Here is an 18,484-nt window from a genome sequence, read left to right as displayed (position 1 = left end):
TGATATACCGTAAGTGTAGGGTCCGAAGGCTAAGCTATTTACTTTCATAGCACTTCAACTGTACTTACACTGCCCTCAGGCTAGGAAGGTTTGTAGCTGGTTTATATCACCTCTGAATAACTTTATTTAAAGCACTCTCACTTTACACAGAGTATACAAAACATTAGAAACACCTTCCTAATATTGTGCCGCACCCTTTTTGCCCTCAGAACAGCCTCAATTAATCTGGGCATGGACTCTACAAGGTGTCAAAAGCATTCCACAGGGATGCTGGCCCATGTTGACTCCAATGCTTCCCACAGTTGTGTCAAGTTGGCTAGATGTCGTTTGGGTGGTGGACCATTCTTGATACACATGGGAAACTGTTGAGCGTGAAAAACCCAGCAGTGTTGCAGTTCTTGACACACTCAAACCGGTGCGCCTGGCACCTACTACCATACCCCGTTCAAAGGCACTTAAATATGTTGTCTTGCCCATTCACCCTCTGAATGGCACACATACACAATCCATGTCTCAAGGCTTTAAAAATCCTTCTTTAACCTGGCTCCTCCCCTTCATCTACACTGATTGAAGTGGATTTAACAGGTGACATCAATAAGGGATCATAGCTTTCACCTGTATTCACCTGGTCAGTCTAATGTTTAGTATACTCAATGTATATGTATTTAGGAAATAAGGAAAAGGACTGACAGGGACAGAAAGACAGACAGTTTTCTCAGTTACATTTCCTCCTATTTTAATCTCCATATGTTTTCAGCAGAGGAAGAGGAAATTGAGAAACAGACAGACACTGTCAGTCCTCCTGATGTAATTGCCTCCTCCCTGATGACTTCTGGGAAATTATGTAGTCCAGGTACTGATCTAGGAACAGTTTCCCTCATCCCCTGTCCAAGGCTGCTCATCTGGGTGTGGTGTTATGACTGATCAGGAAGCTTACGCAGAATCCACCTTTATTTCTGGTATCCTCCTCCCTGGAGGAAGTGTGAGTCTTACTTCTCTCGTCTCGTTATCTAGCGATCTCTCATTGGTGGAAATGACGAATCCGCCCTAAGCTTAACCTCTCTGATTGGCTGCCACTGTACATTTCACGTTTCACTTCCTGAGTAGCATTGTGGATTTCCCACACATGCCACAGCACAATACCGCTGCACCATTGAGAGATTCCTGACCAGTTGCATCACGGCCTGGTACGGGAATTGAGGTCTGATACCAACAGGCTCAGAGACTGTTTCTATCTACAAGTCATCAGACTGCTGAACTCTTGAACTGGACCGACCACCTGCTCTGATTCTCCTCACCTTAGATCACATCACTGCTGCTACCAGACTCTTATTATACTGCTCAATGTATACACTTGCCCCCCACCCCCTTCCCCAATACAAATATTGTACTATAAATTGTGCCTTCCTGTATTCTACTTATGCTAAAATGATTATTTTGTTCTACTGCCATTGACTTTATGTTTATATTTTTTTATTTTGTTACTATTTTTTGTTGTTGCATTGTAGAGAAGGAACCTGCAAGTAAGCATTTCGTTGGACAATGTTTACCATGCACATCCCGTACATACGACTAATACAACTTGAAACTATTAGCATCCCAGCGGCTAATGCTTATGCTTTTACCCTCAGGGAAAGCCATCAGGGAATAGACTGATGAGAGTGGGAATTTGAAAAAAAAAAGACTTGGACGGGATTCGTTTTACTGAGGGAGGTTCAGTGTTTTGTGGACGAGCACAAAACATCACATCTGTCATTTTAGTCCTGTCCGAATCTGCCATGTCAGTAATTTTTACATGGCAGGAGAGTAACAATTCCAGCCAGAATAACCTACTGTTTTTTGGTGAACTCCAAGGTCCTCTGATAATACTAGTCCTGTGCGAATTGACATCCCTTTGTTTTGAGAGAAATGTCTGACTTTGACAGGTGTTGCTTTCGGTTTGAGAAAGAAAACAATAACTGATTGGATAAATTAAACAAAGTACTGCGCATAAGATATATATGAATGGCCTACATGTATCAACTTTCACAGTGAATGCTTTTGTTTATATGTTTTGTGCGTATGAATTGTATATTGCCAAATGCATCAGTAAAATATGTTGCGCCTATTTAATGCAACCCTTGCTGATAATAGATCGCAAAGCAGCATACAACTGACCTAAATGTTTGGAAATGACAAGTTAACTTTCTCATCCATAGCCTTAAAACGCATCTCAAGTGCAAGTACAATGTTTAGCTCACATCTGAAGCCTGGGGGGCATTTAGGATATCAAATATCCAAATGATTATGATCACGCTTCCTCAAGTCATATATAATGGTGACACTATACCAAAGATGGTTTAGTATGGTTTAGAAACTTGGGAACCAAACTCGTTATCAGTGTAGCCCTGTTGTTGCCTTGACTTGTTGAAATACAGTATCTTCACGCCTAGAAAGAAACCTCCACGTTTCTGTCATAACTGTCAATTTATTTGGAGAAAAAAAAGTTAGAATTACAGGGGGTAGTTTGGAAAAAGTGAATCCCGTCTGAATCGTTCTCTGGAATAACGGACATTCTGGGGTAATAATTACATAACCAACATTCTCTAGTAATACTAGTCCCGTGTGAATAGCTGTAGCTATATTGGCGCCGGAGGAGATGGCTGCCGTTTTACGGGCTCCTAACCAATTGTGCTATTGTGTGTGTTTTTTCGCGTTATTTGTAACTTATTTTGTACATAATGTTTCTGCCACTGTCTCTTATGACCGAAAAGAGCTTCTGGATATCAGGACAGTGATTATTTATTTTTTAACGAGTCGGACGCAAAGGATTTGGACTACAGGAAAAAGAAGAGGACCGAGCACGCCCCCATTCTCATCGACGGGGCTGTAGTGGAGCAGGTTGAGAGCTTCAAGTTCCTTGGTGTCCACATCACCAACAAACTAACATGATCCAAGCACACCAAGACAGCCGTGAAGAGGGCACGACAAAACCTGTCCCCCCTAAGGAGACTGAAAAGATTTGGCATGGGTCCTCAGATCCTCAAAAGGTTCTACAGCTGCACCACCGTGAGCATCCTGACTGGTTGCATCACTGCCTGGTATGGCAAATGCTCGGCCTCCGACCACAAGGCACTACAGAGGGTAGTGCGTACGGCCCAGTACATCATTGGGGCGAAGCTTCCTGCCATCCTGGACCTCTATACCAGGCGGTGTCAGAGGAAGGCCCTAAAAATTGTCTCCAGCCACCCTAGTAATAGACTGTTCTCTCTGCTACTGCACGGCAAGCGGTACCGGAGCGCCAAGTCTAGGTCCAAGAGGCTTCTAAACAGCTTCTACCCCCAAGCCATAAGACTCCTGATCATCTAATCAATGGCTACCCAGACTATTTGCATTGCCCCCCACCCCTCTTTTACGCTGATGCTACTCTGTTTATTATCTATGCATAGTCACTTGAATAACTCTACCTACATGTACATATTACCTCAATAACCTCGACTAACCGGTGCCCCCTGCTCATTGACTCTGTACCGGTACCCCCTGTATAAAGCCTCGTTACTGTTATTTTACTGCTGCTCTTTAATTATTAGTTAGTATTCCATTTGTCTTCTTTTTGTATTTTTACTTACCTATTTTTTACTTAACACTTATTTTTATTAAAACTGCATTGTTCGTTAAGGGCGCATATGACAAATACAATTTGATTTGATTTGAATAGGGGGAGAACCAAAATGATCAGGCAACCTCAGTCATTGAGGAAGTGTCATTGAGGAAGTGCTCCTGACCAAAGTAAAGTGATACAGAGAATCAGAATAGGAACCTGGTGGTCGAGCTCTCTCTCTCTCTCTCTCTCTCGTTCTCTCTCATTCTCTCTCTCTCTCTCTCTCTCTCTCTCTCTCTCTCTCTCTCTCTCTCTCTCTCTCTCTCTCTCTCTCTCTCTCTCTCTCTCTCTCTCTCTCTCTCTCTCTCTTCTCTTTCTCTCGGTGTATGAGGGTTTTTCTCAACACAATCTATAGCCCTATTCTCATGGGACTAGTATTACTATAAAACCTCGGTTATGTAATTATTACCCAAGCATGTCTGTTTTTCCAGTGGATGATTCGGACGGGAGTAGTTTTACCAAACTTCCTCTGTAATTCATTTTTTCCCACATTCAGTATTGACCGTTATGACAGAAGCATGAAGGCTCTTCTAGGTGTGAAGATATTTCAAATGTCTAGGGATAGCCTAATATTGGCCTATTGGCCCTCAGTTTGGAGAAAGTATAAATAATAATGCATATCAATAAGAACCATGAACTAACTGTAACTTATGCAGACATTTCATTGAATGACATACTGTATTTTATAGTCAATATCGTCAACTTTATCTTTTAAAACTACGAAAGTTGATATGTGGCAAAACAGATAATTAATCTGTAGGCTACTTGCATAATGTTGCGCTTTGTTTTAAGCATACATTTTTCCCCATGTTCTTACCCAAACTGGGTGCAGTACTCTCAAAACACAGGGATGACGATTTGCACAGGATAAGTACAGTGGGGAAAACAAGTATTTGATACACTGCTGATTTTGCAGGTTTTCCTACTTACAAAGCGTGTAGAGGTCTGTAATTTTTATCATAGGTACACTTCAACTGTGAGAGACAGAATCTAAAACAAAAATCCAGAAAATCACATTGTATGATTTTTAAGTAATTAATTTGCATTTTATTGCATGACATAAGTATTTGATCACCTACCAACCAGTAAGAATTCCGGCTCTCACATACCTGTTAGTTTTTCTGTAAGAAGCCCTCCTGTTCTCCACTCATTACCTGTATTAACTGCACCTGTTTGAACTTGTTACCTGTATAAAAGACACCTGTCCATACACTCAATCAAACAGACTCCAACCTCTCCACAATGGCCAAGACCAGAGAGCTATGTAAGGACATTGGGGATAAAATTGTAGACCTGCACAAGGCTGGGATTGGCTACAGGACAATAGGCAAGCAGCTTGGTGAGAAGGCAACAATTGTTTTTGGCGCAATTGTTAGAAAATGGAAGAAGTTCAAGATGACGGTCAATCACCCTCGGTCTGGGGCTCCATGCAAGATCTCACCTTTTGGGGCATCAATGATCACGAGGAAGGTGAGGGATCAGCCCAGAACTACACGGCAGGACCTGGTCAATGACCTGAAGAGAGCTGGGACCACAGTCTCAAAGACAACCATTAGTAACACACTACGCCGTCATGGATTAAAATCCTGCAGCGCACGCAATGTCCCCCTGCTCAAGCCAGCGCATGTCCAGGCCCGTCTGAAGTTTGCCAACGACCATCTGGATGATCCAGAGGAGGAATGGGAGAAGGTCATGTGGTCTGATGAGACAAAAATTGAGCTTTTTGGTCTAAACTCCACTCGCCGTGTTTGGAGGAAGAAGAAGGATGAGTGCAACCCCAAGAACACCATCCCAACCATGAAGCATGGAGGTGGAAACATCATTCTTTGGGGATACTTTTCTGCAAAGGGGACAGGACGACGGCACCGTATTGAGGGGAGGATGGATGGGGCCATGTATCGCGAGATCTTGGCCAACAACCTCCTTCCCTCAGTAAGAGCATTGAAGATGGGTCGTGGCTGGGTCTTCCAGCATGACAACGACCCGAAACACACAGCCAGGGCAACTAAGGAGTGGCTCCGTAAGAAGCATCTCAAGGTCCTGGAGTGGCCTAGCCAGTCTCCAGACCTGAACCCATTAGAAAATCTTTGGAGGGAGCTGAAAGTCTGTGATGCCCAGCGACAGCCCCAAAACATCACTGCTCTAGAGGAGATCTGCATGGAGGAATGGGCCAAAATACCAGCAACAGTGTGTGAAAACCTTGTGAAGACTTACAGAAAACGTTTGACCTGTGTCATTGCCAACAAAGGGTATATAACAAAGTATTGAGAAACTTTTGTTATTGACCAAATACTTATTTTCCACCATAATTTGCTAAAAAATTTATAAAATGTATTTTCTCATTTTGTCTGTCATAGTTGACGTGTACCTATGATGACAATTACAGGCCTCTCTCATCTTTTTAAGTGGGAGAACTTGCACAATTGGTGGCTGACTAAATACTTTTTTCCCCCACTGTATTATCAGAGGACCTGGGAGTTTGCCGAAAAACAGTAGGTTTATTGACATTTTTTTACCCCCTTTTATTCCACAATTCTGTGGTATCCAATTGGTAGTTACAGTCTTGTCCCATCGATGCAACACCGGAGAGGAGAAGGTTGAGAGTCGTGCGTCCTCCGAAACACAACCCAACCAAGCCGCACTACTTCTTGACACAGTGCCTGCTTAACCCAGAGGAAACACCGTACACCTGGCGACCGAGTCAGCGTGCGCTGCGCCCGGGCCCGCCACAGGAGTCGTTAGTGCGCGATGGGACAAGAACATCCCTGCCGGCCAAACCCTAACCTGGACGACGCTGGGCCAATTGTGCGCCGCCCCACGGGTCTCCCGGTCACGGCCGGCTGCGACAGAGCCTGGACTCGAACCAGGATCTCTAGTGGCACAGCTAGCACTGCAGTGCCTTATACCAATGTGCCACTCGGGAGGCCCCAAAACAGCTGGGATAATAACCTTCCTGCTAAGTAAAAATTACTGACATGGCAGATTCGGACAGGACTAAAATTCCAGATGTGGTGATTTGTGCTCGCGCACATAATTACATTACCTGAGCTCTCCCAGTAGAACATGTCCCGTCCGAATAGGGCTTATGTCATTTCATTGGATTTCAACACAGCATTATATTTACACACTATGCAGGACTAAGCACACGTGAGCCATGTGCTGTTCTAATGCCGTATAGCTTAACCTACATTTTAATACATTCAATACATTTTATTTAAAAAATATATATGTTTAATAATCAGCGCTCGACTTGGACTAAAATAGGTGCCAGTACTTTATTTTGGATGCCGGTACTGTATTTATGACTCATTTCAGGAAACTAGGCTTATGCCGCGCGTTACTACTTCACAGGAGAGCCATTTGAATGTAAACTTATTTTTTAAAATCAAAATGCGTTTTTGGGCAGAAATGCCATCTGGAACATAGTTCACATGTTCCAGAAGGCATTTCTGCCCAAAAACGCATTTTGATTTTAAAAAACATATATATTTTTTTAATAAAATGTATTGAATGTGCTTTAATAACAAACTTGTATGCCATATATAAATACGAATAAAATTGTTAAATTACGAGCCTAGCTGGTTTAGCCACAGAAAAAGACAGCAACCTTCCTGCTAGCCATGATTGGCTGAGATAATGAGTGGGCTGGAAATGCTGAGAGATGAGTTTGGATTGGTCTGCCATGTAGCACGCAAGAAGACTCAATGCTGTAATCGCTGCCAAAGGTGCTTCAACAAAGTACTGAGTAAAGGGTCTGAACTTATTTAAAAATTATATTTCAGTTTTTTAGTTTGAATAAATTAGCTTTGTTATTATGGGGTATTGTGTGTAGATCGAGGAGAAAAAAACAAAAACAATTGTATACATTTTAGAATAAGGCTGTAACATAACAAAATGTGGAAAAGGTCAAGGTGTCTGAATACTTTCCAAAGGCACTGTATGTATACTGTATAATGGTGTGTATACTGTAAGACAGTATGGACAGTATATGAATAGAAAAAGTGTATACAGCATTAGTTACATAGGATGAGCCATGACTAGAATACAGTATACAGTGCCTTGCAAAAGTATTCATCCCCCATTGGTGTTTTTCCTATTTTGTTGCATTACAACCTGTAATTTAAATGGATTTGTTTTTATTTTTATTTGGATTTCATGTAATGGACATACACAAAATAGTCCAAATTGGTGAAGTGAAATGAAACATTTTCTCAAAAATAAATAACGCAAAAGTGGTGAGTGCATATGTATTCACCCCCTTTGCTATGAAGCCCTTAAATAAGATCTGGTGCTACCAATTACCTTCAGAAGTCACATATTTAGTTAAATAAAGTCCACCTGTGTGCAAGTGTCACATGATCTGTCACATGATCTCAATATATATACACCTGTTCTGAAAGGCCCCAGAGTCTGCAACACCACTAAGCAAGGGGCACCACCAAGAAGGCACTCTCCAAACAGGTCAGGGACAAAGTTGTGGAGAAGTACAGATCAGGCTTGGGTTATTAAAAAAAAATCTGAAACTTTGAACATCCCACGGAGCACTGTTAAATCCATTATTTAAAAAATGGAAAGAATATGGCACCACAACAAACCTGCCAAGAGAGGGCCGCCCACCAAAAGTCACAGACCAGGTAAGGAGGGCATTAATCAGAGAGGCAACAAAGAGACCAAAGATAACCCTGAAGGAGCTGCAAAGCTCCACAGCGGAGATTGGAGTATCTGTCTATAGGACCACTTTAAGCCATACACTCGACAGAGCTGGGCTTTACGGAAGAGTGGCCAGAAAAAAGCCATTGCTTAAAGAAAAAAATAAGCAAATGCATTTGGTGTTCGCGAAAAGGCATGTGGGAGACACCCCAAACAAATGGAAGAAGGTCCTCTGGTCAGATGAGACTGAAATTAAGCTTTTTGGCCATCAAGGGAAACGCTATGTCTGGCGCAAACCCAACACCTCTCATCACCCCGAGAACACCATCCCCACAGTGAAGCAAGGTGGTGGCAGCATCATGCTGTTGGGATGTTTTTCATCGGCTGGGACTGGGAAACTGGTCAGAATTGAAGGAATGATGGATGGCGCTAAATACAGGGAAATTCTTGAGGGAAACCTGTTTCAGTCTTCCAGAGATTTGAGACTGGGACAGAGGTTCACCTTCCAGCAGGACAATGACCCTAAGCATACCGCTAAAGCAACACTCAAGTGGTTTAAGGGGAAACATTTAAATGTCTTGGAATGGCCTAGTCAAAGCCCAGACCTCAATCCAATTGAGAATCTGTGGTATGGCTTAAAGATTGCTGTACACCAGCGGAACCCATCCAACTTGAAGGAGCTTGAGCAGTTTTGCCTTGAAAAATCCCAGTGGCTAGATGTGGCAAGCTTATAGAGACATACCCCAAGAGACTTGCAGCTGAAATGGCTGCAAAAGGTGGCTCTACAAAGTATTGACTTTGGGGGGGAGGGGGGGGTGAATAGTATTCTGTTTTTTTGTCTTATTTCTTGTTTGTTTCAAAATAAAACATATTTTGCTTCTTCAAAGTGGTAGGCATGTTGTTTAAATCAAATGATACAAACCCCCGGAAAATCAATTTTAATTCAAGGTTGTAAGGCAACAAAATAGGAAAAATGCCAAGGAGGGTGAATACTTTCGCAAGCCACTGTATATACATATAAAGTGGGTTAAACAGTATGTAAACATTACTTAAGTGACCAGTGTTTAATGACTCTGTGTACAGTACATAGGGCAAAGCAGTCTTTAAGGTGCAGGGTAGAGTACCGGGTGGTAGCCTGCTAGTAATAGTGACTAAGGTTCAGGGCAGGATACTGGGCAGAGGCCGGCTAGTGGTGACTGTTTAACCGTCTGATGGCCTGGAGATAGAAGGTGTTCATCAGTCGCTCGGTCCCAGATTTGTTGCACCTGTACTGTCTCCTCCTTCTAGATAGTAGCGGGGTGAACAGGCCGTGGCTCGGGAGGCTAAGGTCCGTGATGATCTTCTTGGTCTTCCTGTGACACCGGGTGCTGTAGATGACCCGCTACAAGGAGTCGCTAGAGTGCGATGGGACAAGGACACCTCGGCCGGCCAAACCCTCCCCTAACCCGGATGACGCTGGGCCAATTGTGCGCCGCCTCATGGGTCTCCCGGTCACGGCCGGCTGTGACACAGCCCTGGGATCGAACCCGGGTCTGTAGTGATGCCTCAAGCACTGCGATGCAGTGCTTTAGAGCGCTGCGCCACTCGGAAGGCCATCATTAGCAAACTTGATGATTGAGTTGGAGTGGTGCTTGGCCACACAGTCATGGGTGAAAAGGGAGTACAGGAGGGGCTGAGCACGCACCCCTGTGGGGCCCCAGTGTTGAGGATCAGCTTGGCGGAGTGTCACGGCTCAGGCTAAGACCCAGACCCAGACACAGGAGGCGGATAGTACAAGTCTCAGAGTTTATTACAGTACAAGGGGCAGGCAATCAGTAGGTCAAGGCAGGCAAAGAGTCGTAATCCAAATCAGAGTCAGGCAGGTACATGACGGCAGGCAGGATCAGGGTCAGGACAGGCAGAAAGGTCAGAACTGGGAAGACTAGAAAAAGCAAAAACTAGAGCACAGGAAACATGGGAACACGCTGGTAGGACTTGACAGGACAAGACGAACTGGCAACAGACAAACAGAAAACTCAGGTATAAATACCCATGAGGTCATGGGAGACACCTTGTGGGGGTTGGAGACAATCACAAGACAGGTGAAACAGATCAGGGTGTGACACGGAGGTGTTGTTACCTACCTTCACCACTTGGGGTCGGCCTGACAGAAAGTCCAGGACCCAGTTGAACAGGGAGGAGTTCAGACCCAGGGCCCTGAGCTTAGTGATGAGCTTGGGTACTATGGTGTTGAAGGGTGAGTCGATGAACAGCATTCTTACATAATTTAGGGCTGTGTGCAGTGCAATGGCGATTGCGTCAACCGTAGATATGTTCGGGCGGTATGGAATTGTAGTGGGTCTAGGTTGTCGGGTAAGGTGGAGGTGATATGGTCCTTATCTTGCCTCTCAAAGCACTTTATGATGGCAGAAGTGAGTGCTACGGGGTGATAGTCATCTAGTTCAGTTACCTTTGCTTTCTTGGGTGCAGGAACAATGGTGGACCTCATGAAACAAGTGGGGACAACAAACTGGGATATGGAGAGATTGAATATGTCCGTAAACACTCCAGCCGGTTGGTTTGCACATGCTCAGAGGAAGCGGCTTGGGATGCCGTCCCATACATTGTTTGCCGATGCAACCCAACTGTAATGCAGCATTCCTCTCCAAAGGGGACTGAAGGGTCACTGTTGTTATTCCAAGAGCTCTAATATAAAACAGATGAATATGAAAAAGGCACCAAAGCTACAGAAACTAAGAAGTCCCCTCAGCTTCTGATGGCTGGGTTGTACTGTTTGTGTATAGGCCAACAGTGATCTCTCGCTCTCTCGCTTTCTCTCTCTGGATAGGCCTTAACAACAACAGCTGCTGTAGCCATAAGCTACTTCACTATCCCTCTCTGACAGATGATTGCTCCAAAACACACACCCACAAACCCACACATTCACATACACACAAACACAGCAGGGCAGCTCACAACATGTTATGGGTCCAGAGAGGTGACACAGATCTGTCTGGGTTTTTCCCCACTGTTTTCACTGAAGTTTGGATGGGCCATTGACCCATCTTCATACTCGCACTCCTCTCTTCTGTGTAAAATGTATCTGCCTCTCAGTAACTATAATTAGCTTCAATCTCACCCTTTCTCTCACCGCTACGGTAATGCATAGGCTGGATGCTTTAGTCTGTTATGGTCATGCATACACCTCTGAATATGTCTTCAAAACACTTCAAGATGGTTCATTAACTTGAGGTGTTCCCTGAGTGACGTACGCAATTACGTATCATATGAGGGTGGAGTTAGGGTGTTGTTATACAGTATGTTGTCGTTCTGGTATTTGTAGTCAGGTCTGTAATTCCAGTCGTTTATTGTGTATTTGTATAGGTAAGATTCCTATAGCACCTCACCGAACACTCTAGTCATGTTCTTGATGTTGACTCAGTTAAAACAGGTCTGGCAGTGTTTTCACCTGCCAATAATAGCATGTGCATGGATGGGCTGGTACATGTAAACACTGCTCTGTTCTCCTCCTTTCTCTTTCTCTCTCCTTTCTCTCTCTTTTATCAGGGCGGGGTCTCTATGAGTTCAATGTCACAGTCAATGTCTGTGATTGTTGTTACACCCTGGGTGTGACACGTCGTTTTCCTTTCTCTACCTGAGCAACACACGTTCATATGGTTTTATTTGTTACACTGCCCTGTACCTTCACTGGCCAACAGTTATAACCATGCACTGACTGTTATCTCTCTCTCTTGCTCTCTCTTACAGGAGAATGTTGACACAAGCTCCACCTCCCTGCAGCTTCGCTCAGAGATCCAAGTAAGCCAAGAATCCTCTTGCCTTAGTCACACAACATCAGCATCACATAATATACGTATAGCCTAGTATGTGAGTTAGCTAGCTTACATCAGAGTGACATGCTTTGTTACGTCAATGTGATTTGATCCATATGGATTAAGACCTTGGATTAAGGTTATCTGAGTGTTACATCTATGTTACATGGCTGAATACCATGCTAAGTGCAGTACCTCCTCTGTCCACAGGAGTCCCTTGGCTTCAGCAGTGAAGTGTCCACCCCAGAGACAGAGAGAAAGTAAGACTACAGTTCAACCCCACTTCCCTCTCCATGTGTGGCGAATGTGCAATGCAGAGAATCTGGGTTAGACAGTCAACATACACATGCACACACACACACACACACACACACACACACGTACAAACACACATATGTGGGTCATGAATCATGTTTATCCTTGCAGCATGTCCAGAGCCAATGATGGTATGAGGGGACAAGTGTCTCCAGATAGTAGCTTGTGACAACATCTGACTGTACACCCGCTGAGGGCCAGAGACCTTGCCCATGGTGAATGACTGGGCTCTTAGACAGGAGTGATGCATAGGAGTTAGGCCCAGTCACTGCCCTGTGCCTCTGGTGATTGACACATAACCACAAACACACACTTTCTCCATGGTTTGAGTCACGCAGAGTAACTCAAGTCTAACTCCGTCCTCTCTGTCACGGCCCCCTGTGGCTGAAGGAAGGCCAGCCCAGCTCTGCCTCGTGTTTCCTCAGTCCCCATTCTACGGCCCTCCAGGCTTCCTTCCTCCCATTGTGTCAGCTGGAGGGTAGGGAGACAGGGGGAGAGAGGAGGGGAGATGGGCCGATTACAACAGGCTAGAGAGCAGGACGGGATGGGGGTATGGGTGGGGTACTCTTCACAGGTTCCTGTCCCCCTGCCCCATAATTCCTGGAGTATGTGTGCGTGTGTGTGTGTGTGCGTGCATGCATACACACACTTGTACTTCTTACTCACTGGGACCTGCCACCTCCCGGAACATCATGAGCCAGTCATCAAACACTCATCCGAGTCCTGTGTTGTTAATCACTATGACAGTTCAAGTCACTGTGAGGCCATGTCTCCCTGTCCCAGGGACCAGTGATGTAACAGCATTGTTTGCGTTGGGGGGAGAGTGATTTAGTATTGAAGGCTGGACAGAGGAATGGCTATGGGGACTGGGAGGGAAGTTCAGTTAAGAGTCCCCACTCCCCATACAGTCCTATGGTAAAACACTGTGGAGTTGTGGAGGTGGTCTGTTCACGTGACGCCCACGTGCAACCGAGGGACCACATACCAGAAGTATTATATCTGCTCCCTTGGTCTGTGTGTTGTACTGTAGGAATTGAAGTTGGGACTGGGACTGATAGGAACCAGATGGAGGATGAATGACATTATCTGATTCTTAGAATGCCACCGAGAGGGAGGAAGGGAGGCCCCTTACTGTATATTTTGTCTCTCTCCTCTTATGTTCTTCTCACCCCACCATATTCTCTCTCCCCTAGAGCCCCTCTTTGGAGCTCATTTTACCCCAGAGCTTTCTCCCTCACCCCTGATCTTGCCCCTCGCCATACCCCGTAGAGCTTCTAAATTGAAAGGGAAGCTTGGTTTCTACCCTGGCACGTTCTCCCCCCACCCCTACCCCTTTTATAGTCTCGGTGACCCCTAGCTTGCCATTTCCTCTCTGAAGAAAGAGTACCACCCTGTCTCCCCTCTATCCTCCCATTGACTTGTGCTACTTCTGACAGACAGACAGACAGACAGACAGACAGACAGACAGACAGACAGACAGACAGACAGACAGACAGACAGACAGACAGACAGACAGACAGACAGACAGACAGACAGACAGACAGACATACATACAGACAGGCTTTTTCCTCCCTCCCTCCATCGCTTTCCCCAACCTGGACTCAGGGGTAGACGTAACATAGTAAACGGGACACTCAAATTAGTATTATATGTTACGTTTGGTATGGTATGTATTAATTTGTGGATGTCCATCATCTATTTTGTGTGATATGTTACAAATACAATTTGTATGATATGTTACGAATTACAATCCATATGATACTGTATGTTACGAATTGCAATTCGTACAATATGTTTACGATTTGCAATACATATGATATGTTACGGAATACAATTTCTTGTGGCTGGGTTAGGGGTTAAGGTTAGGGTTAAGGTTTAGAGTTAGGTTAAAGGGTTAAGTTTAGAGGAAGTGTTAGCTAACATGCTAAGTAGTTGCTAAAGTAGCTCAAAAGTATTAAGTAGTTGCAAATTTGCTAATTATCTAAAATGCTACATTTGTCCATGATGACATTCGAACACGCAACCTTTGGATTGCTAGACGTTCGTGTTATCCACCCCGACCAACGACCCTCCTTTCGTTTTTATGTAACTATATCAAACGGAACATATTATACTACTTTGAGTGTCCCAGATTACGTTTAGTCTATGAGACCAGGCTGCTTCCCCCCTCTCTTTAAAAGCATTCCTGTCCTGCTCTGGTCCCATCATCACCACTCCCCTCGGGACAATGGCCCACAGGAGATTATCCACACTTCCTCTGGGCATATCACCCTGCCTGCCTGCCATCCTGCCTGTTTCAACCCCCCATTGGCAGGAAGTGGGCACAGCTCCCACAATGCATGGCATGAGTCTCAGAGTGAGGTGATGACATAGGGTGCTCAGGACAGAAAAGCAGAACACAAATGAACACCAACGTTTGGAGGGGCCAAATAGGGAACTTCCTCTTTAGATTGATTGATCACCACACAATGTTGGCTGTGTAGAGAGACAGGCTTATTGTTAGGAAAGGGCAGCAAAGGTTTCTAGTTTTCGATGGACATCCAGGGAGAATGCTTGGTTGGCCAGCAAAGCGGTCAATTACTTTGATATGGTTTCAAAGGGCCAGAGTTGAAGTACACTGAACAAAAATATAAACACAACATGTAAAGTGTTGGTCTCATGTTTCATGAGCTGAAATAAAAGATCCCAAAACTGTTCCATACGCACAAAAAGCATCACTGTTAGTGAGCATTTCTCCTTTGCCAATATAATCCATCCACCTGACAGGTGTGGCATATTTTAGAAGCTGATTAAACAGCATAATCATTACACAGGTGCTGGGGACAATAAAAGGCCAATCTAAAATGTGCGTTTTGTCACACCACTTAATTCCACAGATGTCTCAAGTTTAAATGGAGCGTACAATTGGCATGCTGACAGCAAGACAGCAGGAATGTCCACCAGAGCTGTTGCCAGAGAATTGAATGTACATTTCTCTACCATAAGCCACCTCCAATATTGTTTTAGAGAATTTGGCAGTACATCCAACTGTCCTAACAACCGCAGACCACGTGTAACCACGCAAGCCCAGGATCTCCCAATCCGGCTTCTTCACCTGCGGGATCGTCTGAGACAAGCCACCCAGACAGCTGATGAAACTGTGGGTTTCAACTGAATAATTTCTGCACAAACTGTCAGAAACTGTCTAAGGGAGCTCATCCGCGTGCTCGTCATACTCACCAGGGTCTTGACTTTACTGCAGTTTGGCGTCGTAACCGACTTCAGTGGGCAAATGCTCACCTTCGATGGCCACTGGCACGCTGGATGAACGTGCTCGTGCTCTTCATGGATGAATCCCGGTTTCAGCTGTACCGGGCAGATGGCAGACCGTGTGTATGGTGTCGTGTGGGCGAGCAGTTTGCTGATGTCAACATTGTGAACAGTTCCCCATGGTGGCGGTGGGGTTATGGTATGGGCAGGCTTAAGCTACAGACAATGAACACAATTGCATTTTATCGATGGCAATTTGAATTCACAGAGATACCGTGACAAGATCCTGCGGCCCATTGTCGTGCTATTCATCCGCCGCCATCACCTCATGACGCAAGGATCTGTACACAATTCCTGGAAGCTGAAAATGTCCCGGTTTCTCCATGGCCTGCATACTCACCAGACATGTCACCCATTGAGCATGTTTGGAATGCTCTGGATCGACGTGTACGACAGCGTGTTCCAGTTCCCGACAATATCCAGCAACTTTGCACAGCCATTGAAGAGGAGTGGCACAACATTCCACAGGCCACAATCAACAGCCTGATGAACTCTATGCGGAGGAGATGTATCGCGCTGCTTGAGGCAACACCAGATACAGATGGGTTTTCTGATCCACGGCCCCAACTTTTTTTGAAGGTATCTTTGACCAACAGATGCATACTGTATCTGTATTCCCAGTCATGTGAAATACATAGATTAAGGCCTAATGAATTTATTTCAATTGACTGATTTCCTTATATGAACTGTAACTCAGTAAAATCTTTGACATTTGAAATGTTGTGTTTATATTTTTGTACAGTGTAGTTTGCACTTTATGTGAGTGCTGTCAATATACCTTTGTGGAAAGGTTCAAAGGTGTCCTCCCTTCTCTTTAATATCAATAAATATTATTTCTTTAAGATCAGTGATTTGCATGCGAGGCAATATCCCATACCATGTGAATGTCTTGTTTGGGCAACAGTGCAATATTTGAGAATGTGTTGTCAGCATAATCTATCACACAAGGGGTAATGTTGTGCCCCGCATGGAACTTGAACATACTGCTTGTCATAGAACAGCGCACTTTGACAACTAGTGTGCGTGCATGCTGTGTGTCCTGTCATATGACTGTCCTGAAGTGCTCTCATAGAGGATATACCTGTGACCTCTGACCTTTACCTTGTCCTCTAGAGGGGTCACCCTACCGGTCGTCTTGTTAGCTGTTCTCATTGTCCCTCCCTGATCACTGGAACCCCCTCACACCAGGTGGTTAGGTCGTAAACACACACACACACACACACACACACACACTGCCGGATGCCAGGATCTCTGTGGTCTAGCAATGTATTTTTTCCACAGGATGAGGGCTGGTGTAGTGTAGTGAGTCACCAGCTGTTGACATTTTCACTGAGGGAGATACTTAAATATATAATAGACAAGCCAAATCATGTCACATGACACAGGGAGTTATATAATTATTACGTCATCTTTTCTTTAAGAGAGCTGCTGGGTCCGCTCTCTCCAGTCTCTTATTGACATTCTCTGGCCTCTAGCGATTCACCGCACTGTAGGCTCATTGTAGGGACTCCTGTTGTTAAAGTGGACACCATGCAGTGTGTGTCCTTGCGTGCGTGCATGTTTCTCCCTGGCTACCTTACTCCTCTCATAGGGTTCTGTGTGTGTGTGTGGACATAGAGACGTTTCGTACTGGCTTAGCACTGTACAATTTGTCCTCATATAATCTCCACATAGAACTCTGAAAATATCAACTAAAATACCAGCTTTCAGTCCTAGTCATCTCAGTCTAATTTCCCCAGGCTATTTCCTCGCTGCGGTGGTGAGGCATAGGACCAATGTTCCCTCTAAGCTGCGCGCAGGCACGGGCACGCAGCTTCCCCGGGACTGCCGTGCAGAAGAAATAGATTGAAAGCACGAGATTGAACTTCACTCAACTTTCTATCAACGTTTCCCTTTACTGTGGGAATTGTGATCGAATTAACGTAATATTAGCCACTTTCAATGCAACATACCGAAACAAAATGAACAATGCAAGACTTAGTATGCTAAACTAAATATGCAAGATATTTTGTTGAAGGTAGAACGCATCGGAGTAGGATTCTACACAGACCGGTGAGGCGTAACCAATCAGAGCTGCAGTAGGCTTATATGCAAATAGACCATTGCCATATATGGATCTGTGCCGTTTACTTTGAACTGGACTGTGTTTACAGCATGAGCGGTCGCGAGTAGATGCGCTTGTTTTCAGATCAAAGAGAGAGCTGCTTGTAGCCACGTGTGCACGTTTGTTCATATCCTTTGCTAGTTAGTGAGTTATTAGCCCAGTTATAGATCATTTGTAGTCAGCAATGGGGGAGTGATTGCTTCCTACAAGAGCACAAAAACTTGTACATTTCTAGACATCTTTGAAAAGCAGGTCAGTTAAAGAGGTTTTTTTTGTCTTAAAGGGGCAGTGTTGTATTTTGAGACAGGCTTGAATAAGCTAAGCAGCTAATAGGCAAAGGGTAGCATAATTGGTATGATTATCTTTATTTTGTAAAATGGTTTCTTGCATCAAACAACACAACAACATGTTCAGTCACCTCCTTGTCTGAAGGACAAGTGGATAAACAGGTTAATATCAAGTCTTGCATGTTTTTTTCAAAAGTCTCATAGAATGTAGGCCTACATTGAACACCACACATTGGCTGCTACTGTAGGCTGAACGATAGAACAGCTATTTCCATGTTAAAATGTTATGCATTGCCTTGCAAAAGTATTCATCCCCCTTTTTCATATTTTGTTGCATTACAACCTGTAATTTAAATTGATTTTTATT

The 18,484-nt window shown here is 44.5% G+C and overlaps 1 protein-coding gene across 1 annotated transcript in view; it reads left to right on the top strand.

Moving 5' to 3' along the window:
- The window catches only part of LOC311108614 (SAM and SH3 domain-containing protein 1-like), a gene marked incomplete at its 5' end in the record, with an annotated part of 269,415 nt that overhangs the window by 200,739 nt on the left and 50,192 nt on the right, over positions 1 to 18,484 (top strand). Inside the window, 2 exons of the mRNA XM_084151280.1 lie at positions 12,038 to 12,088; positions 12,313 to 12,362. Of these exons, the coding sequence (XP_084007406.1) occupies positions 12,038 to 12,088; positions 12,313 to 12,362 (101 nt within the window). The remainder of the gene's footprint in view (positions 1 to 12,037; positions 12,089 to 12,312; positions 12,363 to 18,484) is intronic.

This window comes from Coregonus lavaretus (genome assembly GCF_964263955.1).
Source record: "Coregonus lavaretus genome assembly, chromosome: 33".
In the NCBI taxonomy this organism is placed as follows: Eukaryota; Metazoa; Chordata; class Actinopteri; order Salmoniformes; family Salmonidae; genus Coregonus; species Coregonus lavaretus.
This window is presented reverse-complemented; position numbering and strand designations above follow the sequence as displayed.